We start from the raw sequence: 20,794 nt of genomic DNA, 5'->3' as shown, positions 1-20,794 counted from the left end.
GATGGAGCTGTGGGCCGACAAGTCCCGGGGTCCTGATGGACTTCATCATAGGGTCTTAAAAGAAGTGGCTAATGTGGTAGTAGATGTGTTGGTGTTAATTTTTCAAAATTGGCTAGATTCTGGAAAGGTTCCATCAGACTGGAAAGTCGCAAATATAACCCCTCTATTCAAAGGGAGGGGGTGGGGGGGAAGGCAGAAAACAGGTAACTATCGGCCAGTTAGCTTGACGTTTGTCGCGGGGAAGGTGTCAGAATCGATCATTTAGGAGGCTATAGCTGGGCACTTAGAAAAACTCAAGGTAATCGGGAATAGTCAGCATGGTTGTGAAAGGGAAATCATGTTTAACCAATTTACTGGGTTCTTTGAAGGACTAACATGCACTGTGGATAAAGGGGAGCCTGTTGATGTACTGTACTTGGATTTCCAGAGGGCATTTGACAAGGTGCCACATAAAAGGTTATTGCGCAAAGTAGGAGCTCAGGGTTTAGGGGGTAACATATTAGCATGGATAGAAAATTGGCTGGCTGTCAGAAAACTGAGAGTATGCATAAATGGGTCCTTTTCTGATTGGCAGGATGTGGCGAGTGGAGTCCCGCAGGGGCCTGTACTGGAGCCTCAACATTTTACATTTATATCAATGACTTAGATGAGGGGAGTGATGGTATGGTAGCTAAACTTGCAGATGACACAAAGATAGGTAGGAAAGTATGTTGTGAAGAGGACATAAGGAGGTTGCAGATCGATATAGATAGGTTGAGTGAGTGGACATAAATCTGGCAAATGGAGTATAATGTGGGAAAATGTGAAGTTGTTCACTTTGGCAGTAAGAATAAAAAAGCAGAGTATTACTTAAACAGAGAACGACTGCAGAATTCCGAGGTGCAGAGAGATCTAGGTGTTATAGTGCATGAGTCACAAAAAGTTAGTGTGCAGGTAGAGCAGGTAATAAAGAAGGCTAATGGAATGTTATCCTTTATTACCAGAGGAATTGAAAATAATAGTAAGGATGTTATACTTCAGTTATACAGGGCATTGGTGAGACCACATCTCGAACACTGTGTGCAGTTTTGGTCTCCTTATTTAAGGAAGGATGTAAATGCATTGGAGGCAGTTCAGAGGAGGTTTACTAGATTGATATCTGGAATGAGCGGGTTGTCTTATGAGGAAAGGTTGGACAGACCGGGCTTGTTTTCACTGGAGTTTACAAGAGTGAGGGGAAACTTGATTGAAGTGTATAAGATCCTGAATGGTCTTGACAAGGTGAATGTCGAGGGGATGTTTCCTCTTGTGGATGAATCCAGAACTAGGGGACACTTATAAAATTAGGGGTCAACCTTTTAGGACAGAGATGAGGAGAAATGTTTTCTCTCAGAGGGTTGTGCGACTTTGGAACTCTCTGCCTCAGAAGGTGGTGGATGTGGGGTCATTGCATATTTTTCACAGAATCGTTACAATGCAGAAGGCCATTCGGCCCATCGTGTCCACACTGGCTCTCTGAAAGAGCAATTCCCTCAGTCCCATTCCCCTACCTTCTCTCCATAACCCTGCACATTCTTCCTTTTCATATAACTATCTAATTCCCTTTTAAATGCTTCAATTGAACCTGCCTCCACCACGTTCTCAGGCCACGCATTTTCAAGACGGAAGTAGATAGATTCTTGTAGGCAAGGGACTCAAAGGTTATCGGGGGTAGATGGGAGTGCGGAATTCGAGACACAAACTGATCAGCCATGATCTTATTAAATGACAGAGCCAGCTAGAGGGGCCGAATGGCCTACCTCTGCTCCTAATTCGGTATGTTCACATGTCCGTATCTTTTTCCTTGGTAAAGACATATGCAAAGTATTCATTTAATACCCCAGCCATACCCTATGCCTCAATGTGTAAATGATCTTTTTGGTCCCTAATCAGCCCCACTCCTCCTTTCACGACCCTTTTACTATCAATATACCTACAGAAAACTTTTGGATTCCCTTTTATATTAGCTGCCAGTCTCTTTTCATAATCTTAATTTTCCTCTCTGAGGTTTCAGAGAGATGTTTGATGAAGGGTAGAAGAAATGTGAGCCTTTCCTTCTCTCTCTGTCTATTCAGGAAGAAAGCAATTCCCCCCAATTCATCAAACACACTGGCAGATTTTACAATGTTTTTGTCAAATGCAATACTGTTTACAGAAAAAAAGGTGGAAGGATCAAAGACTAAATATCTCCTCAGCTAAATCAGAGCTAATACCCCGTCTCAGACTTCACATTGCAGCGAAAATTATTCTCATTTCAGCGAAAAAGGTTCAGAAGGTTTATCATTCCTCTGCGGGATGTTAACCATCTTGTGCCTGAACTAATGTTTATCACAGCTAGGGGCAGAAATGCTGAATGTGAAAACCACACGCAGCTTTCAACAGGATGTGGTTGATTGTTGATTGGTCAGTTCCTCCGTGCCCTGTGACTTGGTGCCAGCTATGTGGGAGTTACAAGGGTCTGATCACCCACAAGCTGTTGTATCACTCAGTATCCTGAGCCCAATTAATAACTCAGTTTGACTGTCTTGTGGATGTTAGTGGATATGGGGCAGAGTGTAACACCAGCATGCTATCCGATCCCTGAGGTGTATCCACCCACGGAGTTGGGTTAAAATGATCCGGAGGGACACGATGTTCAAATCTCTGGACAAGGGCGGGAAAAATGTACCCAACGTGGCCCTCATCCTGATGACCACCTTCGTGTGCGGCTGCATCAAGCTGTGTGTAGATCTCCAGTACGCAAACTCCAAGTGTCACTACGTGCTGAGGTTCTATCTGTCCCCGGTGTTGCGAAGGATGGGCCTGGTCACATTGCCGCGGAACGCTCCTTGCAGTTGGGCGGTGCCGTACCACCTATCCTTCGTGGAGCAGTTTCTGCGGGAAAACACTTTTGACCACCGGTCCATCAGGAAGTGGTCTGCACGGAATGTCCTCAAGGCCCTACGGGAAAAGGAGACGGTGGATCCTGTCGGATGGTTCCCCGAGCAGACCGTCAAAGTCATTTGGCGGAATGCCTCATCACCAGAACTTTCAAACAAGCACCAAGACGTAGCTTGGCTGGTGGTGAGAAGGGCCCTCCCCGTCAGATCCTTCATGCACACCCGAAGTCTCGCCCCCTCCGCACAATGCCCCCGCGTTGGCTGTGGTGGGGAAGAGATGGTCGCCCACCTCCTCCTGGAATGTGTCTTCGCAAAGCAGGTGTGGAAAGAGATGCAGTGGTTTTTGTCAAGGTTCATCCCAAGCAGCTCTGTAACACAGGAGTCTGTGCTCTACGGGCTGTTCCCAGGGACGCACACCGAGACAAACATCAACTGCTGCTGGAGGACTATCAATTCGGTGAAAGACGCCCTTTGGTCTGCCCGAAACTTGCTGGTCTTCCAGCGCAAAGAGTTGTCCACCACCGAATGTTGCAGACTGGCACATTCCAAGGTCCAGGACTACGTGCTGAGGGACGCACTAAAGCTTGGGGCAGCCGCAGCAAAGGCTCAATGGGGAAAGACCACAGTGTAAGGTCCCCCCACCAAGCTGAACTGAGAGGCTGGATCCATGGGAAACCCCTCGAACTGTATCGTTAATATTCTGAATTGCTGTAAATGTAAAACTGTAATTGACATGACAATTGTGAAACGGAAGGGTTGGGAAGAAACTCATGACAGTATTGAAGGAAACTGATCTCCCTTGCAATGTTTGTATTTTTTGGTGCTGTTTGGAAACTGTTTGGCAATGTAATTTTTACAGATGTTTATGAATAAAGTATATTTTGGAAATAAAAAAAAAAAATGATCCAATTTGTCCCTAAAGTGGGACATTATCTGTCCTATCATGCATGTGCCTGTGTGTCTCTTTCAGTAAAACTCTGCTATTTAAGAAATTAATCCAAGCAGACAGGATTGTCGGAGGGTCAGTACTGAGGGAGTGCTGCACCGTCAGAGGGGCAGTACTGAGGGAGTGCTACACTGTCAGAGGGTCAGTACTGAGGGAGTGCTGCACTGTCAGAGGGGCAGTACTGAGGGAGCGCTGCACTGTCGTAGGGTCAGTACTGAGGGAGTGCAGCACTGTTGGAGGGTCAGTACTGAGGGAGCGCTGCACTGTCGGAGGGTCAGTACTGAGGGAGTGCTGCACTGTCAGAGGGTCAGTACTGAGGGAGCGCTGCACTGTCGTAGGGTCAGTACTGAGGGAGTGCGGCACTGTTGGAGGGTCAGTACTGAGGGAGTGCTGCACTGTCGGAGGGTCAGTACTGAGGGAGTGCAGCACCGTCAGAGGGGCAGTACTGAGGGAGTGCTACACTGTTGGAGGGTCAGTACTGAGGGAGTGCTGCACTGTCAGAGGGGCAGTACTGAGGAAGCGCTGCACTGTCGTAGGGTCAGTACTGAGGGAGTGCAGCACTGTTGGAGGGTCAGTACTGAGGGAGCGCTGCACTGTCGGAGGGTCAGTACTGAGGGAGTGCTGCACTGTCGGAGGGTCAGTACTGAGGGAGCGCTGCACAAAGGGAAGGTCAGTACTGAGGGAGTGCCGCACTGTTGGAGGGTCAGTACTGAGGGAGTGCTGCACTGTCGGAGGGTCAGTACTGAGGGAGCGCTGCACAATCGGAAGGTCAGTACTGAGGGAGTGCTGCACTGTCAAAGGGTCAGTACTGAGGGAGTGCTGCACTGTCGGAAGGTGAGTACTGAGGGAGTGCTGCACTGTCAAAGGATCAGTACTGAGGGAGTGCTGCACTGTCAAAGGGTCAGTACTGAGGGAGTGCTGCACTGTTGGAGGGGCAGTACTGAGGGAGTGCTGCACTGTCAGAGGGTCAGTACTGAGGGAGTGCTGCACTGTCAGAGAGTCAGTACTGAGGGAGTGCTGCACAATCGGAAGGTCAGTACTGAGGGAGTGCTGCACTGTTGGAGGGTCAGTACTGAGGGAGTGCTGCACTGTCAAAGGATCAGTACTGAGGGAGTGCTGCACTTTCAAAGGGTCAGTACTGAGGGAGTGCTGCACTGTCAGAGGGGCAGTACTGAGGAAGCGCTGCACTGTCGTAGGGTCAGTACTGAGGGAGTGCAGCACTGTTGGAGGGTCAGTACTGAGGGAGTGCAGCACCGTCAGAGGGGCAGTACTGAGGGAGTGCTACACTGTTGGAGGGTCAGTACTGAGGGAGTGCTGCACTGTCAGAGGGGCAGTACTGAGGAAGCGCTGCACTGTCGTAGGGTCAGTACTGAGGGAGTGCAGCACTGTTGGAGGGTCAGTACTGAGGGAGCGCTGCACTGTCGGAGGGTCAGTACTGAGGGAGTGCTGCACTGTCGGAGGGTCAGTACTGAGGGAGCGCTGCACAAAGGGAAGGTCAGTACTGAGGGAGTGCCGCACTGTTGGAGGGTCAGTACTGAGGGAGTGCTGCACTGTCGGAGGGTCAGTACTGAGGGAGCGCTGCACAATCGGAAGGTCAGTACTGAGGGAGTGCTGCACTGTCAAAGGGTCAGTACTGAGGGAGTGCTGCACTGTCGGAAGGTGAGTACTGAGGGAGTGCTGCACTGTCAAAGGATCAGTACTGAGGGAGTGCTGCACTGTCAAAGGGTCAGTACTGAGGGAGTGCTGCACTGTTGGAGGGGCAGTACTGAGGGAGTGCTGCACTGTCAGAGAGTCAGTACTGAGGGAGTGCTGCACAATCGGAAGGTCAGTACTGAGGGAGTGCTGCACTGTTGGAGGGTCAGTACTGAGGGAGTGCTGCACTGTCAAAGGATCAGTACTGAGGGAGTGCTGCACTTTCAAAGGGTCAGTACTGAGGGAGTGCTGCACTGTTGGAGGGGCAGTACTGAGGGAGTGCTGCACTGTCAGAGGGTCAGTACTGAGGGAGTGCTGCACTGTCAGAGAGTCAGTACTGAGGGAGAGCTGCACTGTCGGAGGGTCAGTACTGAGGGAGTGCTGCACTGTCGGAGGGTCAGTACTGACGGAGTGCTGCACTGTCAGAGGGTCAGTACTGAGGGAGTACTGCATTGTCAGAGGGTCAGTACTGAGGGTGTGCTGCACTGTCAGAGGGTCAGTACTGAGGGAGTGCTGCACTGTCAAAGGGTCAGTACTGAGGGAGTGCTGCACTGTCAGAGGGTCAGTACTGAGGGAGAGCTGCACTGTCGGAGGGTCAGTACTGAGGGAGTGCTGCACTGTCAGAGGGTCAGTACTGAGGGAGTACTGCATTGTCAGAGGGTCAGTACTGAGGGAGTGCTGCACTGTCAGAGAGTCAGTACTGAGGGAGAGCTGCACTGTCGGAGGGTCAGTACTGAGGGAGTGCTGCACTGTCAGAGGGTCAGTACTGAGGGAGTACTGCATTGTCAGAGGGTCAGTACTGGGGGAGTGCTGCACTGTCAGAGGGGCAGTACTGAGGGAGCGCTGCACTGTCGTAGGGTCAGTACTGAGGGAGTGCAGCACTGTTGGAGGGTCAGTACTGAGGGAGCGCTGCACTGTCGGAGGGTCAGTACTGAGGGAGTGCTGCACTGTCGGAGGGTCAGTACTGAGGGAGCGCTGCACAATCGGAAGGTCAGTACTGAGGGAGTGCCGCACTGTTGGAGGGTCAGTACTGAGGGAGTGCTGCACTGTCGGAGGGTCAGTACTGAGGGAGCGCTGCACAATCGGAAGGTCAGTACTGAGGGAGTGCTGCACTGTCAAAGGGTCAGTACTGAGGGAGTGCTGCACTGTCGGAAGGTGAGTACTGAGGGAGTGCTGCACTGTCAAAGGATCAGTACTGAGGGAGTGCTGCACTGTCAAAGGGTCAGTACTGAGGGAGTGCTGCACTGTTGGAGGGGCAGTACTGAGGGAGTGCTGCACTGTCAGAGAGTCAGTACTGAGGGAGTGCTGCACAATCGGAAGGTCAGTACTGAGGGAGTGCTGCACTGTTGGAGGGTCAGTACTGAGGGAGTGCTGCACTGTCAAAGGATCAGTACTGAGGGAGTGCTGCACTGTCAAAGGGTCAGTACTGAGGGAGTGCTGCACTGTTGGAGGGGCAGTACTGAGGGAGTGCTGCACTGTCAGAGGGTCAGTACTGAGGGAGTGCTGCACTGTCAGAGAGTCAGTACTGAGGGAGAGCTGCACTGTCGGAGGGTCAGTACTGAGGGAGTGCTGCACTGTCGGAGGGTCAGTACTGACGGAGTGCTGCACTGTCAGAGGGTCAGTACTGAGGGAGTACTGCATTGTCAGAGGGTCAGTACTGAGGGTGTGCTGCACTGTCAGAGGGTCAGTACTGAGGGAGTGCTGCACTGTCAAAGGGTCAGTACTGAGGGAGTGCTGCACTGTTGGAGGGGCAGTACTGAGGGAGTGCTGCACTGTCAGAGGGTCAGTACTGAGCGAGTGCTGCACTGTCAGAGAGTCAGTACTGAGGGAGAGCTGCACTGTCGGAGGGTCAGTACTGAGGGAGTGCTGCACTGTCAGAGGGTCAGTACTGAGGGAGTACTGCATTGTCAGAGGGTCAGTACTGAGGGAGTGCTGCACTGTCAGAGAGTCAGTACTGAGGGAGAGCTGCACTGTCGGAGGGTCAGTACTGAGGGAGTGCTGCACTGTCAGAGGGTCAGTACTGAGGGAGTACTGCATTGTCAGAGGGTCAGTACTGAGGGAGTACTGCATTGTCAGAGGGTCAGTACTGAGGGTGTGCTGCACTGTCAGAGGGTCAGTACTGAGGGAGTGCTGCACTGTCAGAGGGTCAGTACTGAGGGAGTACTGCATTGTCAGAGAGCCAGTACTAGTGATGGTCTCTAACTCCATTACCCCTCATCGAAAAACTATTCCTTGTTTCTGAACACTCTGCATTCCATCATTTTTCCTAAATATTCCTCCGTGTTTAATCTGGAGTCTGTCGCCCATTCGTATTGATTTTCCAGCTGTGCGGGCAGTCTCTCTCTGGTTAACATTTGTTTGTGAGACTATGGGCATTGTCCCCATTAAATGCATCCTTTTATATTGGATTAATCAATGATTTGCCAGCACATGGATATAGAAACACCGGGTAAGATTAGTGAAAAATCTCAGATGTAGTTTTAATGAGTTTCCTACCTGCTGAAGAACCTCCCACTCCAACTATTTCCACAATTATTGACCCATTTATTTGATGTTTGAATGTCATATGAGTGGATTAGTCACATTGTTAATATTCCCACTGATGGTGATTTCTGCCCCCGCACACTTTAAAACTATTTTGTGATGATTTATGAACAGTTATCAGAATGAATGTTTCTTATTTCAGGCACTCCGTGTCAGTGTCAAACACTCCCAGGACAGGGACAGCACGGGGTTCGATACAGAGGAAAACTCCCTCCACACCGTCCCCATCAAACATTCCCAGGACAGGTACTGCACTGGGATTGGCTGCTCTCTGATTTGGGAGCCTGAGTGCATCAACGAGGTGCAGCTGACTGTTGCTGTGTGCACAGGTTGGAGGTTGCAGGCTGCTGCAAGAGGGAGAGACTGAGACTGAAAGAAGGGTTTTTCCACATTTTCAACAAGGGAAGGAAGGCAGTGAACTGGAAGAACTGGAAGCTCTTTTTGTGAGTTTGCTTGGTACTGAAAGTCTTTTTCATTGATTGTTGGGGGTGGGGAAAGAAGAGACCTGAAGACCTTGGGTGGGGCTGTATTGTTCAATAGGGAGCTCCTGTGTTTAACATCTTTGGATAGGGAGCTCCCTCCCCACCCCAACTATTAAGCCTGGGACAGCTGGAGCTGCCCAGGTGAAGAGACTTATTATCTGAACATCGAGTGAGGTGTGTGCCTTGGCAGCTTACAGCTGACTTCTGATGAAGACATCACCCCACCCTCCTAACTGGAAGACCAGCTACAAGACTTCTTTAAAATACCAACAAAGACTGATTCCTCCTGGCCTTCCTCTCCCTCAGCCTCTTCCCCTGTGCTACATCCTTTAAATGTTGCTTTTTTGATTTATTGTATTTGCTCTTTTTTGTTTCTCTCAGCAAAGTACCAGTAACTCTTCTACCCCATGACTTCTCAGTCCTCTCCGGTGGCGGGGCCCTCCTATGCTGCAGCAGCTGCGACAGCTGCTCCCGTGGCCCCGTCACCATTTAAAATCTTAACATCAAAGCATGGGGTGAAGAGTTACACCCATCCTAATATGACTATTGAGGCTTGTGTTAAGGCAATGGCCGTGGTTGTCGGCCCCTCGGCCATTGTTGCAGCCTCAAAGATGTATGGGAAGGCTGTGTTCTTCCTGAAGACCCAGCGGGCTGTGTCCCTCGCCCTAAGTACGGGGCTCACAGTGGGTGGGATTTTCCTGCCAGTGGACCCTCTGGGGGCCACTGCACATCGGGTAACCTTGTCGAACGTCCCACCCTTCATTCCTGATGAGCTCCTCCTCCCCTATCTACACTTTCTGGGGGAGGTGAGGTCAGGGATCACCCCAGTCCCGCTTGGTCTTCGGGAGCACAGCCTCCGACATGTCTACTCCTTCCGCCGCCAGCTATTCATGCAGCTGGCGCGGGAGGAGGTCTTGGAGGGCCACTTCAGTATAGAGTTTCAGGGGACGGCCTACCGCGTCTTCTGGACCTCGGATGGAGCGCGGTGCCACGTCTGCAAGGGGGTGGGGCATGTTCGTAAGGACTGCCCCAACCTCCCGGCCGCCAGCTCCACCTCGGCGGCCCAGAGTGGTTCCACAGCACCTCCTCCCACTCCCCCCGCAGATCCAACAGACACCGCTCAGTCGGTTCCGGAGGCTGTGGTTTTCACAGCCTCTGGTGGGGAGGGGAGCGTCCGTCCGAGCAGAAGGAAGACGCGGGGAAAAAAGAAACATCATGAGGCGCGTCCCCTGGACACTTTGACACAACCCGAGCCTGAGCTCAGCCCAAAGCCCATTCCCATGGAATCCACCTGTCCCAGGGCTGGGCTCAGGCCCAGGGTGACTAAAAAGGGAAAAAAGGGTGCGGAGGCGGAGGCCTCTGATGACATGGAGGTCTCTGAGTCTCCGCGCCCAAGTGCGAAAAAGAGGAGAAGGCACCCCTCCACAGAAATAGCACAGGGCCCTGAGGTGCAGGGCCCATCTGTTGGAGGGGAGCTGCCTCCTGTTTCTGGTCCTCAGGTTCCCCCTACCGCCACCACCAAGGCTGCAAAGTCCGGGCAGGAGCACTCTATTCCTCAGGATAGAGGGGAGGGGATGGCCCCGGTACATGAGGCCCCTCCTGAAGGAGTAAGTGGGGCCCTGCTTGTGGTGGGGGAGCCTGGGGAAACCGCCCATTCCGCCACTGCTACTGGGTCGGGTGCCCTGAATGAAGGGGAGGGCGAGGCCCCAGAGGGTCGGGCCTCCCAGCCGGAGTCCACCACCAACCAGGAGACACCCGACCCAGTTATAACTGAGAATGCTGCCCCATCTGCTGGGCCTGTGGGTGCTGGCGGAGCGGGAGATGGCCTCCTCTCGCCGCCTCCAGTCTCGGCTCCGGCTGGTTTCCCGGAGTCCGGAACTTCTGTCTCCCCTGGACCAGTCATTGGCCTGGGGATGGAGGTGGAGGGGGACCTGAACCGCTGGTGCCTACAGGCTCCAGTTTCACAATAGAACCCAGAGAGGACTCCTCCGCCATCGATCCTGGGGGTGGGATCGTGACGGAGGCGGGACCAGCTGGCGCGGCCGGGACGTCCGCCCCACAGTGTGTGGTGGATGTGTCGGCCGCTGGCGGTGACGACCCGGAGGAGGATGGGGATTCGGTGCGGGGCACGGAGGATGATCTTGATTCCATCGCCAGTGAGGTGGTGGAGTCCCTCGTGCCTCCCACCGAATCTCCTCTCATCCCCACGGCGGAACTCCGGGATTTCCTCGCGGCTTGCAGAGGTTGCCGCAATAAAGTTCAGCTGGCCCTCGACCGTTGGTCGAATCTGGCGCTGATCATCCAGTCCGTCCGTGCCGCCCTTAAGATAGCGGGCAAGCGCGCGGACGTGAAACTGGTTGAGAGGCGCCGTTTTAATGTGTTCCTCAATGGGTTGCTGGGGGAGTGGAGGGCCAGGTGCACTTCCACTCCCTCCTCACAGTGAGGTGTTGGTGACGGGTTTTAAGTACCTTTGACATGAAGATAACCATAGCCAGCCTCAACATCAACGGCAGCAGAGGGGCTCACCGCAGATTTCACAATCTCTCAGTCCTTAGGGAAGGGAGATACGCGGTGAGCTTTCTGCAGGAAACCCACACCGTTCCGGGAGACGAAGCCACCTGGCTCCTGGAGTGGCAGGGTGGGGTCTACATGAGTCACCTCACCCCTATTTCTAGTGGGGTGGCTATCTTGTTGGCCCCGACTTTTCAGCCGGAGATCTTGGGGGTCAAGGAGCTAGTACCGGGCCGCTTGCTCCACCACGCCGTTCGCCTGGGTAGCGTGCCGCTCCACTTTGTGAACGTGTACGCGCCCAGGCCCGGCGCGTTGCAAGCGCGCTTCTTTGAAGAAGTGTCCACTCTCTTGAGCTCCATCGATAGCGGCGAGTGCATCATCCTCGGGGGGGATTTTAACTGCACCCTCGAGGTGGGGGATCGCTCCGGTCCCCAGCGCGGCCAAGCGTCGGTGGAGAAGTTGAGGGGACTGATCAGCTCCCTTAACTTGGTGGACGTCTGGCGGAATCTCCATCCCGACTCCAGCGCCTTCACGTGGAGGTCTGGAGGAGGGGGGTCGCGAATCGACCGCCTCTACATTTCACAGGCGTACGTCTCCCGCGTTTCGGCAGCCTCCATGCGGCTGGTGCCGTGCTCGGACCACCGCCTGGTGTGGGCGGAGTTCACTCCGCTCCGCACGCGGGCGGGGTCCGCGTACTGGCACTTTAACAACCGGCTGCTGGAGGACGTGCGATTTCGGGACTCGTTCTGTCGATTCTGGGCCGACTGGAGAAGGAAGCAGGGGGGCTTCCCCTCCTTGAGGCTATGGTGGGATGTGGGCAAGACTCACATCCGCGTCTTCTGTCAGGAGTACGCGAAGGGGTCGACCAAGAGGCGGGAAGCCGAGATCGGGCGCCTTGAGAGGGAGGTGCTCGACTTGGAGTCCCGCCTCGGTCATGCCGTCGCGGACCCGGCTCTGTGGCAGGCGTACAAAGAGAAGAAGGGCGCGCTGAGGGACCTGCAGCTCATAGCGTCCCGAGGCGCGTACGTGAGGTCGCGGATCCAGATCCTGGAAGATTTGGACCGCGCCTCTCCCTTCTTCTACTCGCTGGAAAAATGGCGGGGGGTCCGTAAGCAGCTCGTCGAGCTGCTGGCCGACGACGGATCCTCCATCACGGATCCGGAGGGAATGGGCCTCCTGGTCCGGACTTATTACAGTGCGTTGTTCTCTCCGGATCCGTCCAGCGAGGATGCGCGCAGAGTTTTGTGGGAGGACCTGCCGCAGGTCAGCCCGGAGGGCGCCGAAGGATTGGAGGCTCCGCTCACGTTGGCGGAGCTGACTGGCGCCCTCCACCAGCTCTCGAGGGGCAAATCCCCAGGGCTGGATGGGTTGACCGTGGAGTTCCTCAGGGCGTTCTGGGACGTCCTGGGGGACGATTACGCGCGGGTCCTGGGGGAAAGCCTGGCGACCGGGGAGATGCCCCTCTCGTGGCGCAGGGCGGTCATCGTCCTGCTGCCGAAGAGGGGCGATCTCCGCCTGCTTAAAAACTGGCGTCCGGTCTCCCTCCTCAGCACGGATTATAAGATCTTTGCCCGGGCTATGTCTACCCGCCTGGGCTCCGTGCTGGCCCACATGATCCACCCCGACCAGTCCTACACGGTCCCGGGCCGGTCCATCCAGGACAACATCCACCTGGTCCGGGACCTGATCCATCTTTCCCAGAGGACTGGTCAGTCGGTCGCCTTTCTCTCCCTCGATCAGGAGAAGGCGTTCGACAGGGTGGATCACGATTACCTTTTCGGGACTCTGCGCGCTTTCGGACTCGGGCCGCATTTCGTGGCCCGGGTCCGACTTTTATACGCCGCCGCAGAGTGTCTAGTCAAAGTTAACGGGTCCTTGACGGCGCCCCTTCGATTTGGGAGAGGAGTGCGTCAGGGGTGCCCCATGTCCGGCCAATTGTATACCATCTGCGTGGAGCCCTTCCTGTGCCTGCTTCGCAGGAGGTTGACGGGATTGGCTCTGCGCGAGCCGGCCATGCGGGTCGTCCTCTCGGCTTACGCCGACGACGTGCTCCTCGCAATCACAGATCCCGTTGACTCGCGGAGGATGCGCGACTGCCAGCAGACCTTTTCTGCCGCGTCCTCCGCGAGGATCAATTGGGAGAAATGTTCCGGACTCCTGGTTGGTCAGTGGCGGGTGGACTCCCTGCCGGAGGAGATGACACCTTTTGCGTGGAGCACCACGCACCTCCTCTATCTGGGAGTCCACCTTAGCCCCGCTGAGGAAGCCTGGCCGGCAAACTGGCAGGAGTTGGAGGCGAAAGTCACCGCTCGGCTGGGGCGCTGGACAGGACTGCTCCGAGTGCTTTCCTACAGGGGCCGAGCGTTGGTCATAAACCAACTGGTGGCCTCCATGCTGTGGTACCGGTTGGTCACTTTGGCCCCGCCCCCTGTATTTGCCACCAAGATCCAGAAGAAACTCGTCGATTTCTTCTGGGGCAAGAGGAAACACTGGGTCTCTGCCGCGGTCCTGAGTCTCCCGATCGAGGAGGGCGGTCAGTCGCTGGTGTGCGTCCGCACCCAGGCTGCGACTCTCCGCCTTCGGACCCTGCAGAGATACCTGTACGTCGAGCGTCCTCCCAGATGGTGTGCGCTGGCGACGTATTTTTTCCGCCAGTGTCACTGCCTTCAAGACGACACGCAGCTCCCGGTGGAGTCCGTTAGCCGCGCCTCTCTGAGGGAGTTGCCTGTCTTTTACCGGGATCTTTTCCGAGTCTGGAACATGGTCGCCTCCAGTCAGGGCGCTCCCCCGCCGGCGGAGGAGAGCGCCTCGGCTGTCCGGGCGGCCGACTCCGGGGACGGTCCGGCGGGCGGAGGAGTAGCCGGAACCCCCGGGACGCCCCTCACTGCGGGTGGCGAGGGGGCTCGGGAGTGCGGAGCGATCCCGGCCGAGCCGACCCCCGCTCGGCCGGAACTGCTCATCGGACCCAAGCCCCGAAACCCTCCTCGGGAGCCGGTCCCGCACAACCCGAGTCGCCTCTCGGGAATGCCCTCCGTGCCATTCCAATCGGCGCGGAGGGGTTTCCTGTACGGGCTGCTCCTGCACACTCTCCACTTCCTCGCCCTCGTCAGCCGGCCGGACACGCCCTGGCGGTCCGCGTTGCCATCTGGCGGCGAGGGGAAACCCCGATGGAGGTCTCTCTACGCGGGAGTCTTCCCCCTTTACATCGGGGACCTGGGGTGGAGGGTGCTGCACAGAGCAGTCCCGTGCAATAGGCTTTTAAGTAGGTTCACGGACTCCCAGGCCACCTGTACTTTCTGCGGCCTGGACGAGTCCGTGTTCCACATTTATACGGAGTGTGCGAGGTTGCAGCCCCTATTTGAGTATCTGAAGGGGCTGCTCCTCAAATTCTGGCTGCACTTCAGTCCCACGCTCCTGATCTTTGGGCACCCGGTGCGGAGGGGCTCGGGCCGGGAGGAGGATCTCCTCGTCGGTCTGCTCCTGGGCCTGGCCAAGGTGGCAATTCACAGGTCCAGGTTGCGGGCCGTCGGGGGTTCCGTCCTCCCCGATTGCCTGCCCCTTTTCCGCGGTTACGTTCGCGCCCGGGTGTCCCTGGAAAAGGAGCATGCGGTGTCAGCCGGTACGCTTGAGGCCTTCCGCGACCGGTGGGCACCGCAGGGACTGGAGTGCATCGTCGACGCCGAGAATGGCATTTTAATTTGAGTTTTTTGTTTATTTATCTGTTTTAATAAAGTTATTTTAAAACTGTAAATATGTACATAAAGGGGGCCTGAGGGATAAAGGCCCCCTCGATGTGAAAAATATAAAAGGGGCCTGGGGTATAAAGGTCACCTTGAAAAAAAAAAAAAAAAAAAAAAAAAAAAAAACAGGGGTTAGATACAGAGTAAAGCTCCCTCTATACTGACCGGTTCTACCTGATCTGAAAATACCTGCAGCTTAGACTGTTCACTTGAAATGGGAAAAGTTAGTCTTGAAACACAGACATCCTCACACTGATAAAACACAACAATCAAAACAATATAAGGAAGTTAGTGTTGGAACCATGAACAGATCTAACAGTAGATGAATCTTGGATGCTTGATTCCTATTATGCAGCCTATACCCGAGGCACATTTAATAGCAGCATGTTGCCTCGAATCCTGAAAAGGCCAACATAAGGTCAATTAAACTAGTCATCTCTCCTCCTCTGACCATCTTTTCCATGCTTTGATAACATTGTCTTTTTCTCGATTTGTCTTTCTGTCTTCACACTCTGCTTGGCGCAGTCTCTTGCTTTCCCTGACCAGGCACGCGACCCTATTAGTAGGGTTTCCCAGTATATGTTGCAGTGATGTCCTCTCCCTATTAAACCCTGACTCCGCAGTTACCCTTTGCCCTTTGGCACTCTCCAGCGAGTTAATACCACACTACATCTGTTGGTGATTGGATGCTCGTGCTGAATGCAGGAGATTAGGTCAATTTGGCTGCAAATATGAACCATATTCACTGAAATAAATTTATATAGCACCTCATCACATCTCTTGGGACTCTTCCCAAGGGTCTCCAGCTGCAGCAATCTGACGCTGATGTTTGCTCCCAGCCGCTGGCCAGGCTGTCCATTTGGATAGCTACCAGGTGAGACATGGAACTAAAAAACGTGAATGTGCTCCTGCTGTTAAGTTTAGCACGTGTTCTGTATCGCTGATCTTGCAAGGTTCATTGGCCGTTTTTGCCCTCATGTCCCGCCTCCCCGTAAATATCGTGGCCACTATTATTATAACTATAACAGCAGTACAAAAGCATATCAGCAGACTCGCTGTCTCAGAGCAGAACTATACCCACAGATTCACTGTATCAGTGCACAACTAGATCAGCAGATATATCAGCCCCTAAACATCCAGGATTGTACTGGGTCTCCAGGAATTAAAGACTCCTGTTTGTTGTTGTGAGAAACCCCAGAGGTATAGCATAAAGGCTTTGAGAAAATTGTTTCTTCTTTCATTTTCTTTGAACGCTAAAAAAAAAAAAAAAAAACGGGGGTTAGATACAGAGTAAAGCTCCCTCTACACTGTCCCCATCAAACACTCCCAGGGCAGGTACAACACTGGGGTTGGCTGTTGGCTAATTGGAGGTGCTGAGTGCATCAACAAGGTGCAGCTGACTGTTGCTGTGTGCAGAGGCTGGAAGCTGTGTGACTGCTGCAAGAGGGAGAGACAAAGATTGAAACAAAGGTTTTTCCACATTGACAACAAAGGAAGGAAGGCAGAGAACTGGAAGCTCTTCTGTGAGTTTGTTTTATCCTGAAGTCTTTTTCATTGATTGTTGGGGGTGGGGAAAGAAGAGACCTGAAGACCTTGGGTGGAGCTGTATTGTTCAATAGGGAGCTCCTGCGTTTAACATCTTTGGATAGGGAGCTCCCTCCCCACCCCAACTACAGAGCCTGGGACAGCTGGAGCTGCCCAGGTGAAGAGACTTATTATCTCAACATCGAAGGAGGCGTGTGCCTTGGCAGCTTACAGCTGACCCAGGTGAAGACATCACCCCACCCTCCCAACTGGAAGACCAGCTAAAAGACTTCTTTTAAGACTGATTCCTCCTGGCCTTTCTCTCCCTCAGCCTCTTCCCCTGTGCTACAATCCTTTAAGTGTTTGCATTTTTGATTTATTATTGTATTTGCTCCTTTTTTTTTGCTCTCAACACACAGTGCGTGTAACTCTTCTACCCCATGACTTCTCAGTCCTCTCCGGTGGCGGGGCCCTCCTATGCTGCAGCAGCCGCTCCTGTGGCCCCGTCACCATTTAAAATCTTAATAACAAAGCATGGGGTGAAGAGTTACACCCACCCTACCATGACTATTGAGGCTTGCGTTGAGGCAATGGCCGAGATTGTCGGCCCCTCGGCCATTGTGGCAGCCTCAAAGATGTATGGGAAGGCTGTGCTCTTCCTGAAGACCGTGCGGGCGGTGTCCCTCGCCCTAAGTACGGGGCTCACAGTGGGTGGGACTTTGCTGCCGGTGGACCATCTGGGGGCCACTGCATAGCGGATAATATTATCAATGTCCCGCCCTTCATTCCCAGTGAGCTCCTCCTCCCTCACCTGCACCATCTGGGAGAGGTGAGGTCGGGGATCACCCCAATCCTGCTCGGTCTTCGGGAACACAGCCTCCGACATGTCTACTCCTTCTGCCGCCAGCTATTTATACAGCTGGCGCGGGAGGAGGTCACGGAGGGCCATTTTGATGTAGAGTTCCAGGGGACGGCCTACCACGTCTTCTGGACCTTGGACGGGGCGCGGTGCCATGTCTGCGAGGGGGTGGGGCATGTTTGTAAGAACTGAGGGAACTGAGAAGAACTGCAATAAGAACATAAGGATCTCGTCGCCATTCTGCTCCTGGGCCTCGCCAAGGTGGCAATTCACAGGTCCAGGCTGCGAGCTGTCAGGGGGTCCGTCCGCCCTGATTGCCTGCCCCTCCTCCGCGATTACGTTCGCGCCCGGGTGTCCCTGGAAAGGAGCATGCGGTGTCCGCCGGTACGCTTGTGGCCTTCCGCGACCGGTGGGGACTAGAGTGCATTGTCGACGTCGAGAATGGCATTTTAATTTGAGTTTTTGGTTTATCTATCCATTTTTAATAAAGTTATTTTAAAAATATGTATTTAAAGGGGGCCTGAGGAATAAAGGCCCCCTCGACATAGAATATATAAAAGGGGCCTGGGGTATAAAGGCCACCTAAAAAAAAAACGGGGTTAGATACAGAGTGAAAAAAAACCCCCCAAAAAAACCACACAAGTACCAGGCAATGACCATCTATAATAAAGGACGATCTACCATCTTCCCTTGCTGTTTTTTATGTATTGGGAGAAACTAGTCCTTTCAATTTTGGCCTCCTTGTCTTGAGAGACAATGGATACGCGCCTGGAGGTGGTCAGTGGTTTGTGGAGCAGCGCCTGGAGTGGCTATAAAGGCCAATTCTAGAGTGACAGCCTCTTCCACAGGTGCTGCAGATAAAATTGGTTGTCGGGGCTGATACACAGTTGGCTCTCTCCTTACAGCTCTGTCTCTTTTCCTGCCAACTGCTGAGTCTTTGACTCGCCTCTCTTCAGCCCCGCCTTTATACCTGTCCGCCAGCTCTGGCGATCGCTGGCAACTGACTCCCACGACTTGTGGTCAATGTCACAAGACTTCATGTTGCATTTGCAGATGTCTTTAAAGCTGAGACATGGACAGCCGGTGGGTCTGATACCAGTGACGAGCTCGCTGTACAATGTGTCTTTGGGGATCCTGCCATCTTCCATGCGGCTCACATGGCCAAACCATCTCAAGCGCCGCTGACTCAGTAGGGTGTATATGCTGGGGATGTTGGCCGCCTCGAGGACTTCTGTGTTGGAGATACGGTCCTGCCACCTGATGCCAAGGATTCTCCGGAGACAGTGAAGATGGAATGAGTTGCGTTGTCGCTCTTGGCTGACATACATTGTCCAGGCCTCGCTGCCATAGAGCAAGGTACTGAGGACACAGACTTGATACACTCAGACTTTTGTGTTCCGTGTCAGTGCGCCATTTTCCCACACCCTCTTGGTCAGTCTGGACATAGCAGTGGAAGCCTTTCCCATGCGCTTGTTGATTTCTGCATCGAGAGACAGGTTACTGGTGATAGTTGAGCCTAGGTAGGTGAACTCTTGAACCACTTCCAGAGTGTGGTCGCCGATATTGATGGATGGAGCATTTCTGACGTCCTGTCCCATGATGTTCATTTTCTTGAGGCTGATGGTTAGGCCAAATTCGTTGCAGGCAGCCGCAATCCTGTCTGAGTCTCTGCAGACACTCTTCAGTGTGAGATGTTAAAGCAGCATCGTCAACAAAGAGGAGTTCCCTGATGAGGACTTTCCGTACTTTGGTCTTCGCTCTTAGACGGGCAAGGTTGAACAACCTGCCACCTGATCTTGTGTGGAGGAAAATTCCTTCTTCTGAAGACTTGAACGCATGTGAAAGCAGCAAGGAGAAGAAAATCGCAAACAGTGGAGGTGCGAGAACACAGCCCTGTTTCACGCCACTCAGGATAGGAAAGGGTTCTGATGAGGAACCACCATGTTGAATTGTGCCTTTCATATTGTCATGGAATGAGGTGATGATACTTAGAAGCTTTGGTGGATATCCAATCTTTTCTAGTAGTCTGAAGAGACCACGTCTGCTGACGAGGTCAAAGGCTGTGGTGAGATCAATGAAAGCAACGTACAGGGGCATCTGTTGTTCACGGCATTTCTCCTGTATCTGACGAAGGGAGAACAGCATGTCAATGGTGGAACTTGTAAAGCAAGACAAACACCAAGATAGCCAGGTCACATGTTTAATGATGTCATTATGCATTGGGCATGCTCGTATAGAAATACATCACACTGCATCCCCCTTTTTACAAAAAATAAACTATTTACAAGTACACTAATTATACAACTTCAAAAACAAACAAATCTTTGAGAATGTGCACACTTAGCAAAATAACAACGGACTGTTTTCTCTAAATAATATCTGTAACTCAAGTCTAACAACTGGTTTGCAAAGTCTTCCTGATCTCGCAGGTTTTGGTGTAAAGTCAGGTTGGGAATGTCTGCTGTCAGTTCAGGACTTATAGGGATCTTGTTTCTTTTTCAGAAACTGGTCCTCCAGACACCAATGTCAGAACTGGTTCACAACTCTGATAAAAGCTCACTATCAAGTAGATCATGATTAAGTTTTGGATCATCCTTCGCAGGGATCATGTGATCTATGTGAACGCTTCTCACCTTTCCAACAATTTCAACAAAGTATCTCTTAGAATCACAAACTTCAACATTTTCCACGGTCCACTTGTGTGACGTGTGAGCGGGACTCAGAACACAAATATTGTATGATTGCCTTTAACAGTGATGTCCCTTCAAGATCTTAGTATGCTAATGAGCTAAGTACCGGGACATAGTCATGCGACTTGAAGCCAGAGTCACTCTGCAACTGTAACACCAAGTGGCAAGTTCTGTAAATAGTTAGCTCTGTACTGTATAATAGTTTAGCTGTAACCTATTTTGAGATCTTCATTCAATTGGACTCCATGCATCTCACTTATATTGCATCAGACAACATAAAAGAACCCATTACATGGTGGCAGGTGTGGTGAAGGTGAGAAGACAAAGTCTAAGTTTGAAAACCACAGGTAAAACAGCTCTGAAAATGACATTACGACAGCCACTAGAGAGAAAATTCAAAAAATACTGGCTTAAACTGTAGAAAAAAAGAGAACTTACCTCTAGCTGTTGAAGACAGCTCAGAACGACAGGCTGCAAGTAAATCGGGTGAGTCATTTTTCCAATGGTCGAGGGATACTGCTTAAAAAAAGGAGCTTTGAAGTCCTCCAAAAGTTCGATTTTTTTTCAAAAGGCTTTGTTAAAAAAAAGGGGAAGACTGAAATCCTCTCCCAGGCTGATCAAAGTCAGCGTCATAACAGGTGGCATCCATTAGAAAAACCACCAGAAAACCTCGATCACTGCAGAGCTTCTATTCACAAAGCCACAGTAAAAAAACCATTAAGCCCACTCAAGTGTAAAGAACATAAACAAACAACAAAAAACATTGAACTGCCTAGTGAACAGCTGTGTAAACAGAACTAGCTTAAGTGATGGAAGCAAGAAACTAGCAAACACCTGCTCCCATCAATCAAAGTAGCTAGTCTAAATAACAACAGTTTCTTAAAGGGGAAACAGTACAGAGTCATAGGA

At 52.6% G+C, this 20,794-nt stretch overlaps 1 protein-coding gene across 3 annotated transcripts in view; it reads right to left on the bottom strand.

The window, feature by feature from the left end:
* The window catches only part of LOC137370904 (uncharacterized), a 145,259-nt gene that overhangs the window by 71,732 nt on the left and 52,733 nt on the right, over nucleotides 1-20,794 (bottom strand). For 2 of the 3 annotated variants that reach the window (XM_068032761.1, XM_068032760.1), the window contains exon 4: nucleotides 17,872-19,319. The exons of the other annotated variant lie outside the window; for it this stretch is intronic. In XM_068032761.1, the coding sequence (XP_067888862.1) occupies nucleotides 18,693-19,319 (627 nt within the window). In that variant the 3' untranslated portion in view covers nucleotides 17,872-18,692. Of the gene's footprint in view, nucleotides 1-17,871; nucleotides 19,320-20,794 lie in introns of those variants that run through there. 3 annotated transcript variants of the gene reach the window in all.

The sequence above is a fragment of the Heterodontus francisci genome, chromosome 6, assembly GCF_036365525.1.
Source record: "Heterodontus francisci isolate sHetFra1 chromosome 6, sHetFra1.hap1, whole genome shotgun sequence".
In the NCBI taxonomy this organism is placed as follows: domain Eukaryota; kingdom Metazoa; phylum Chordata; class Chondrichthyes; order Heterodontiformes; family Heterodontidae; genus Heterodontus; species Heterodontus francisci.
Note: the sequence above shows the minus strand (reverse complement) of the source record. Positions and strands in the feature narration are given on the sequence as shown.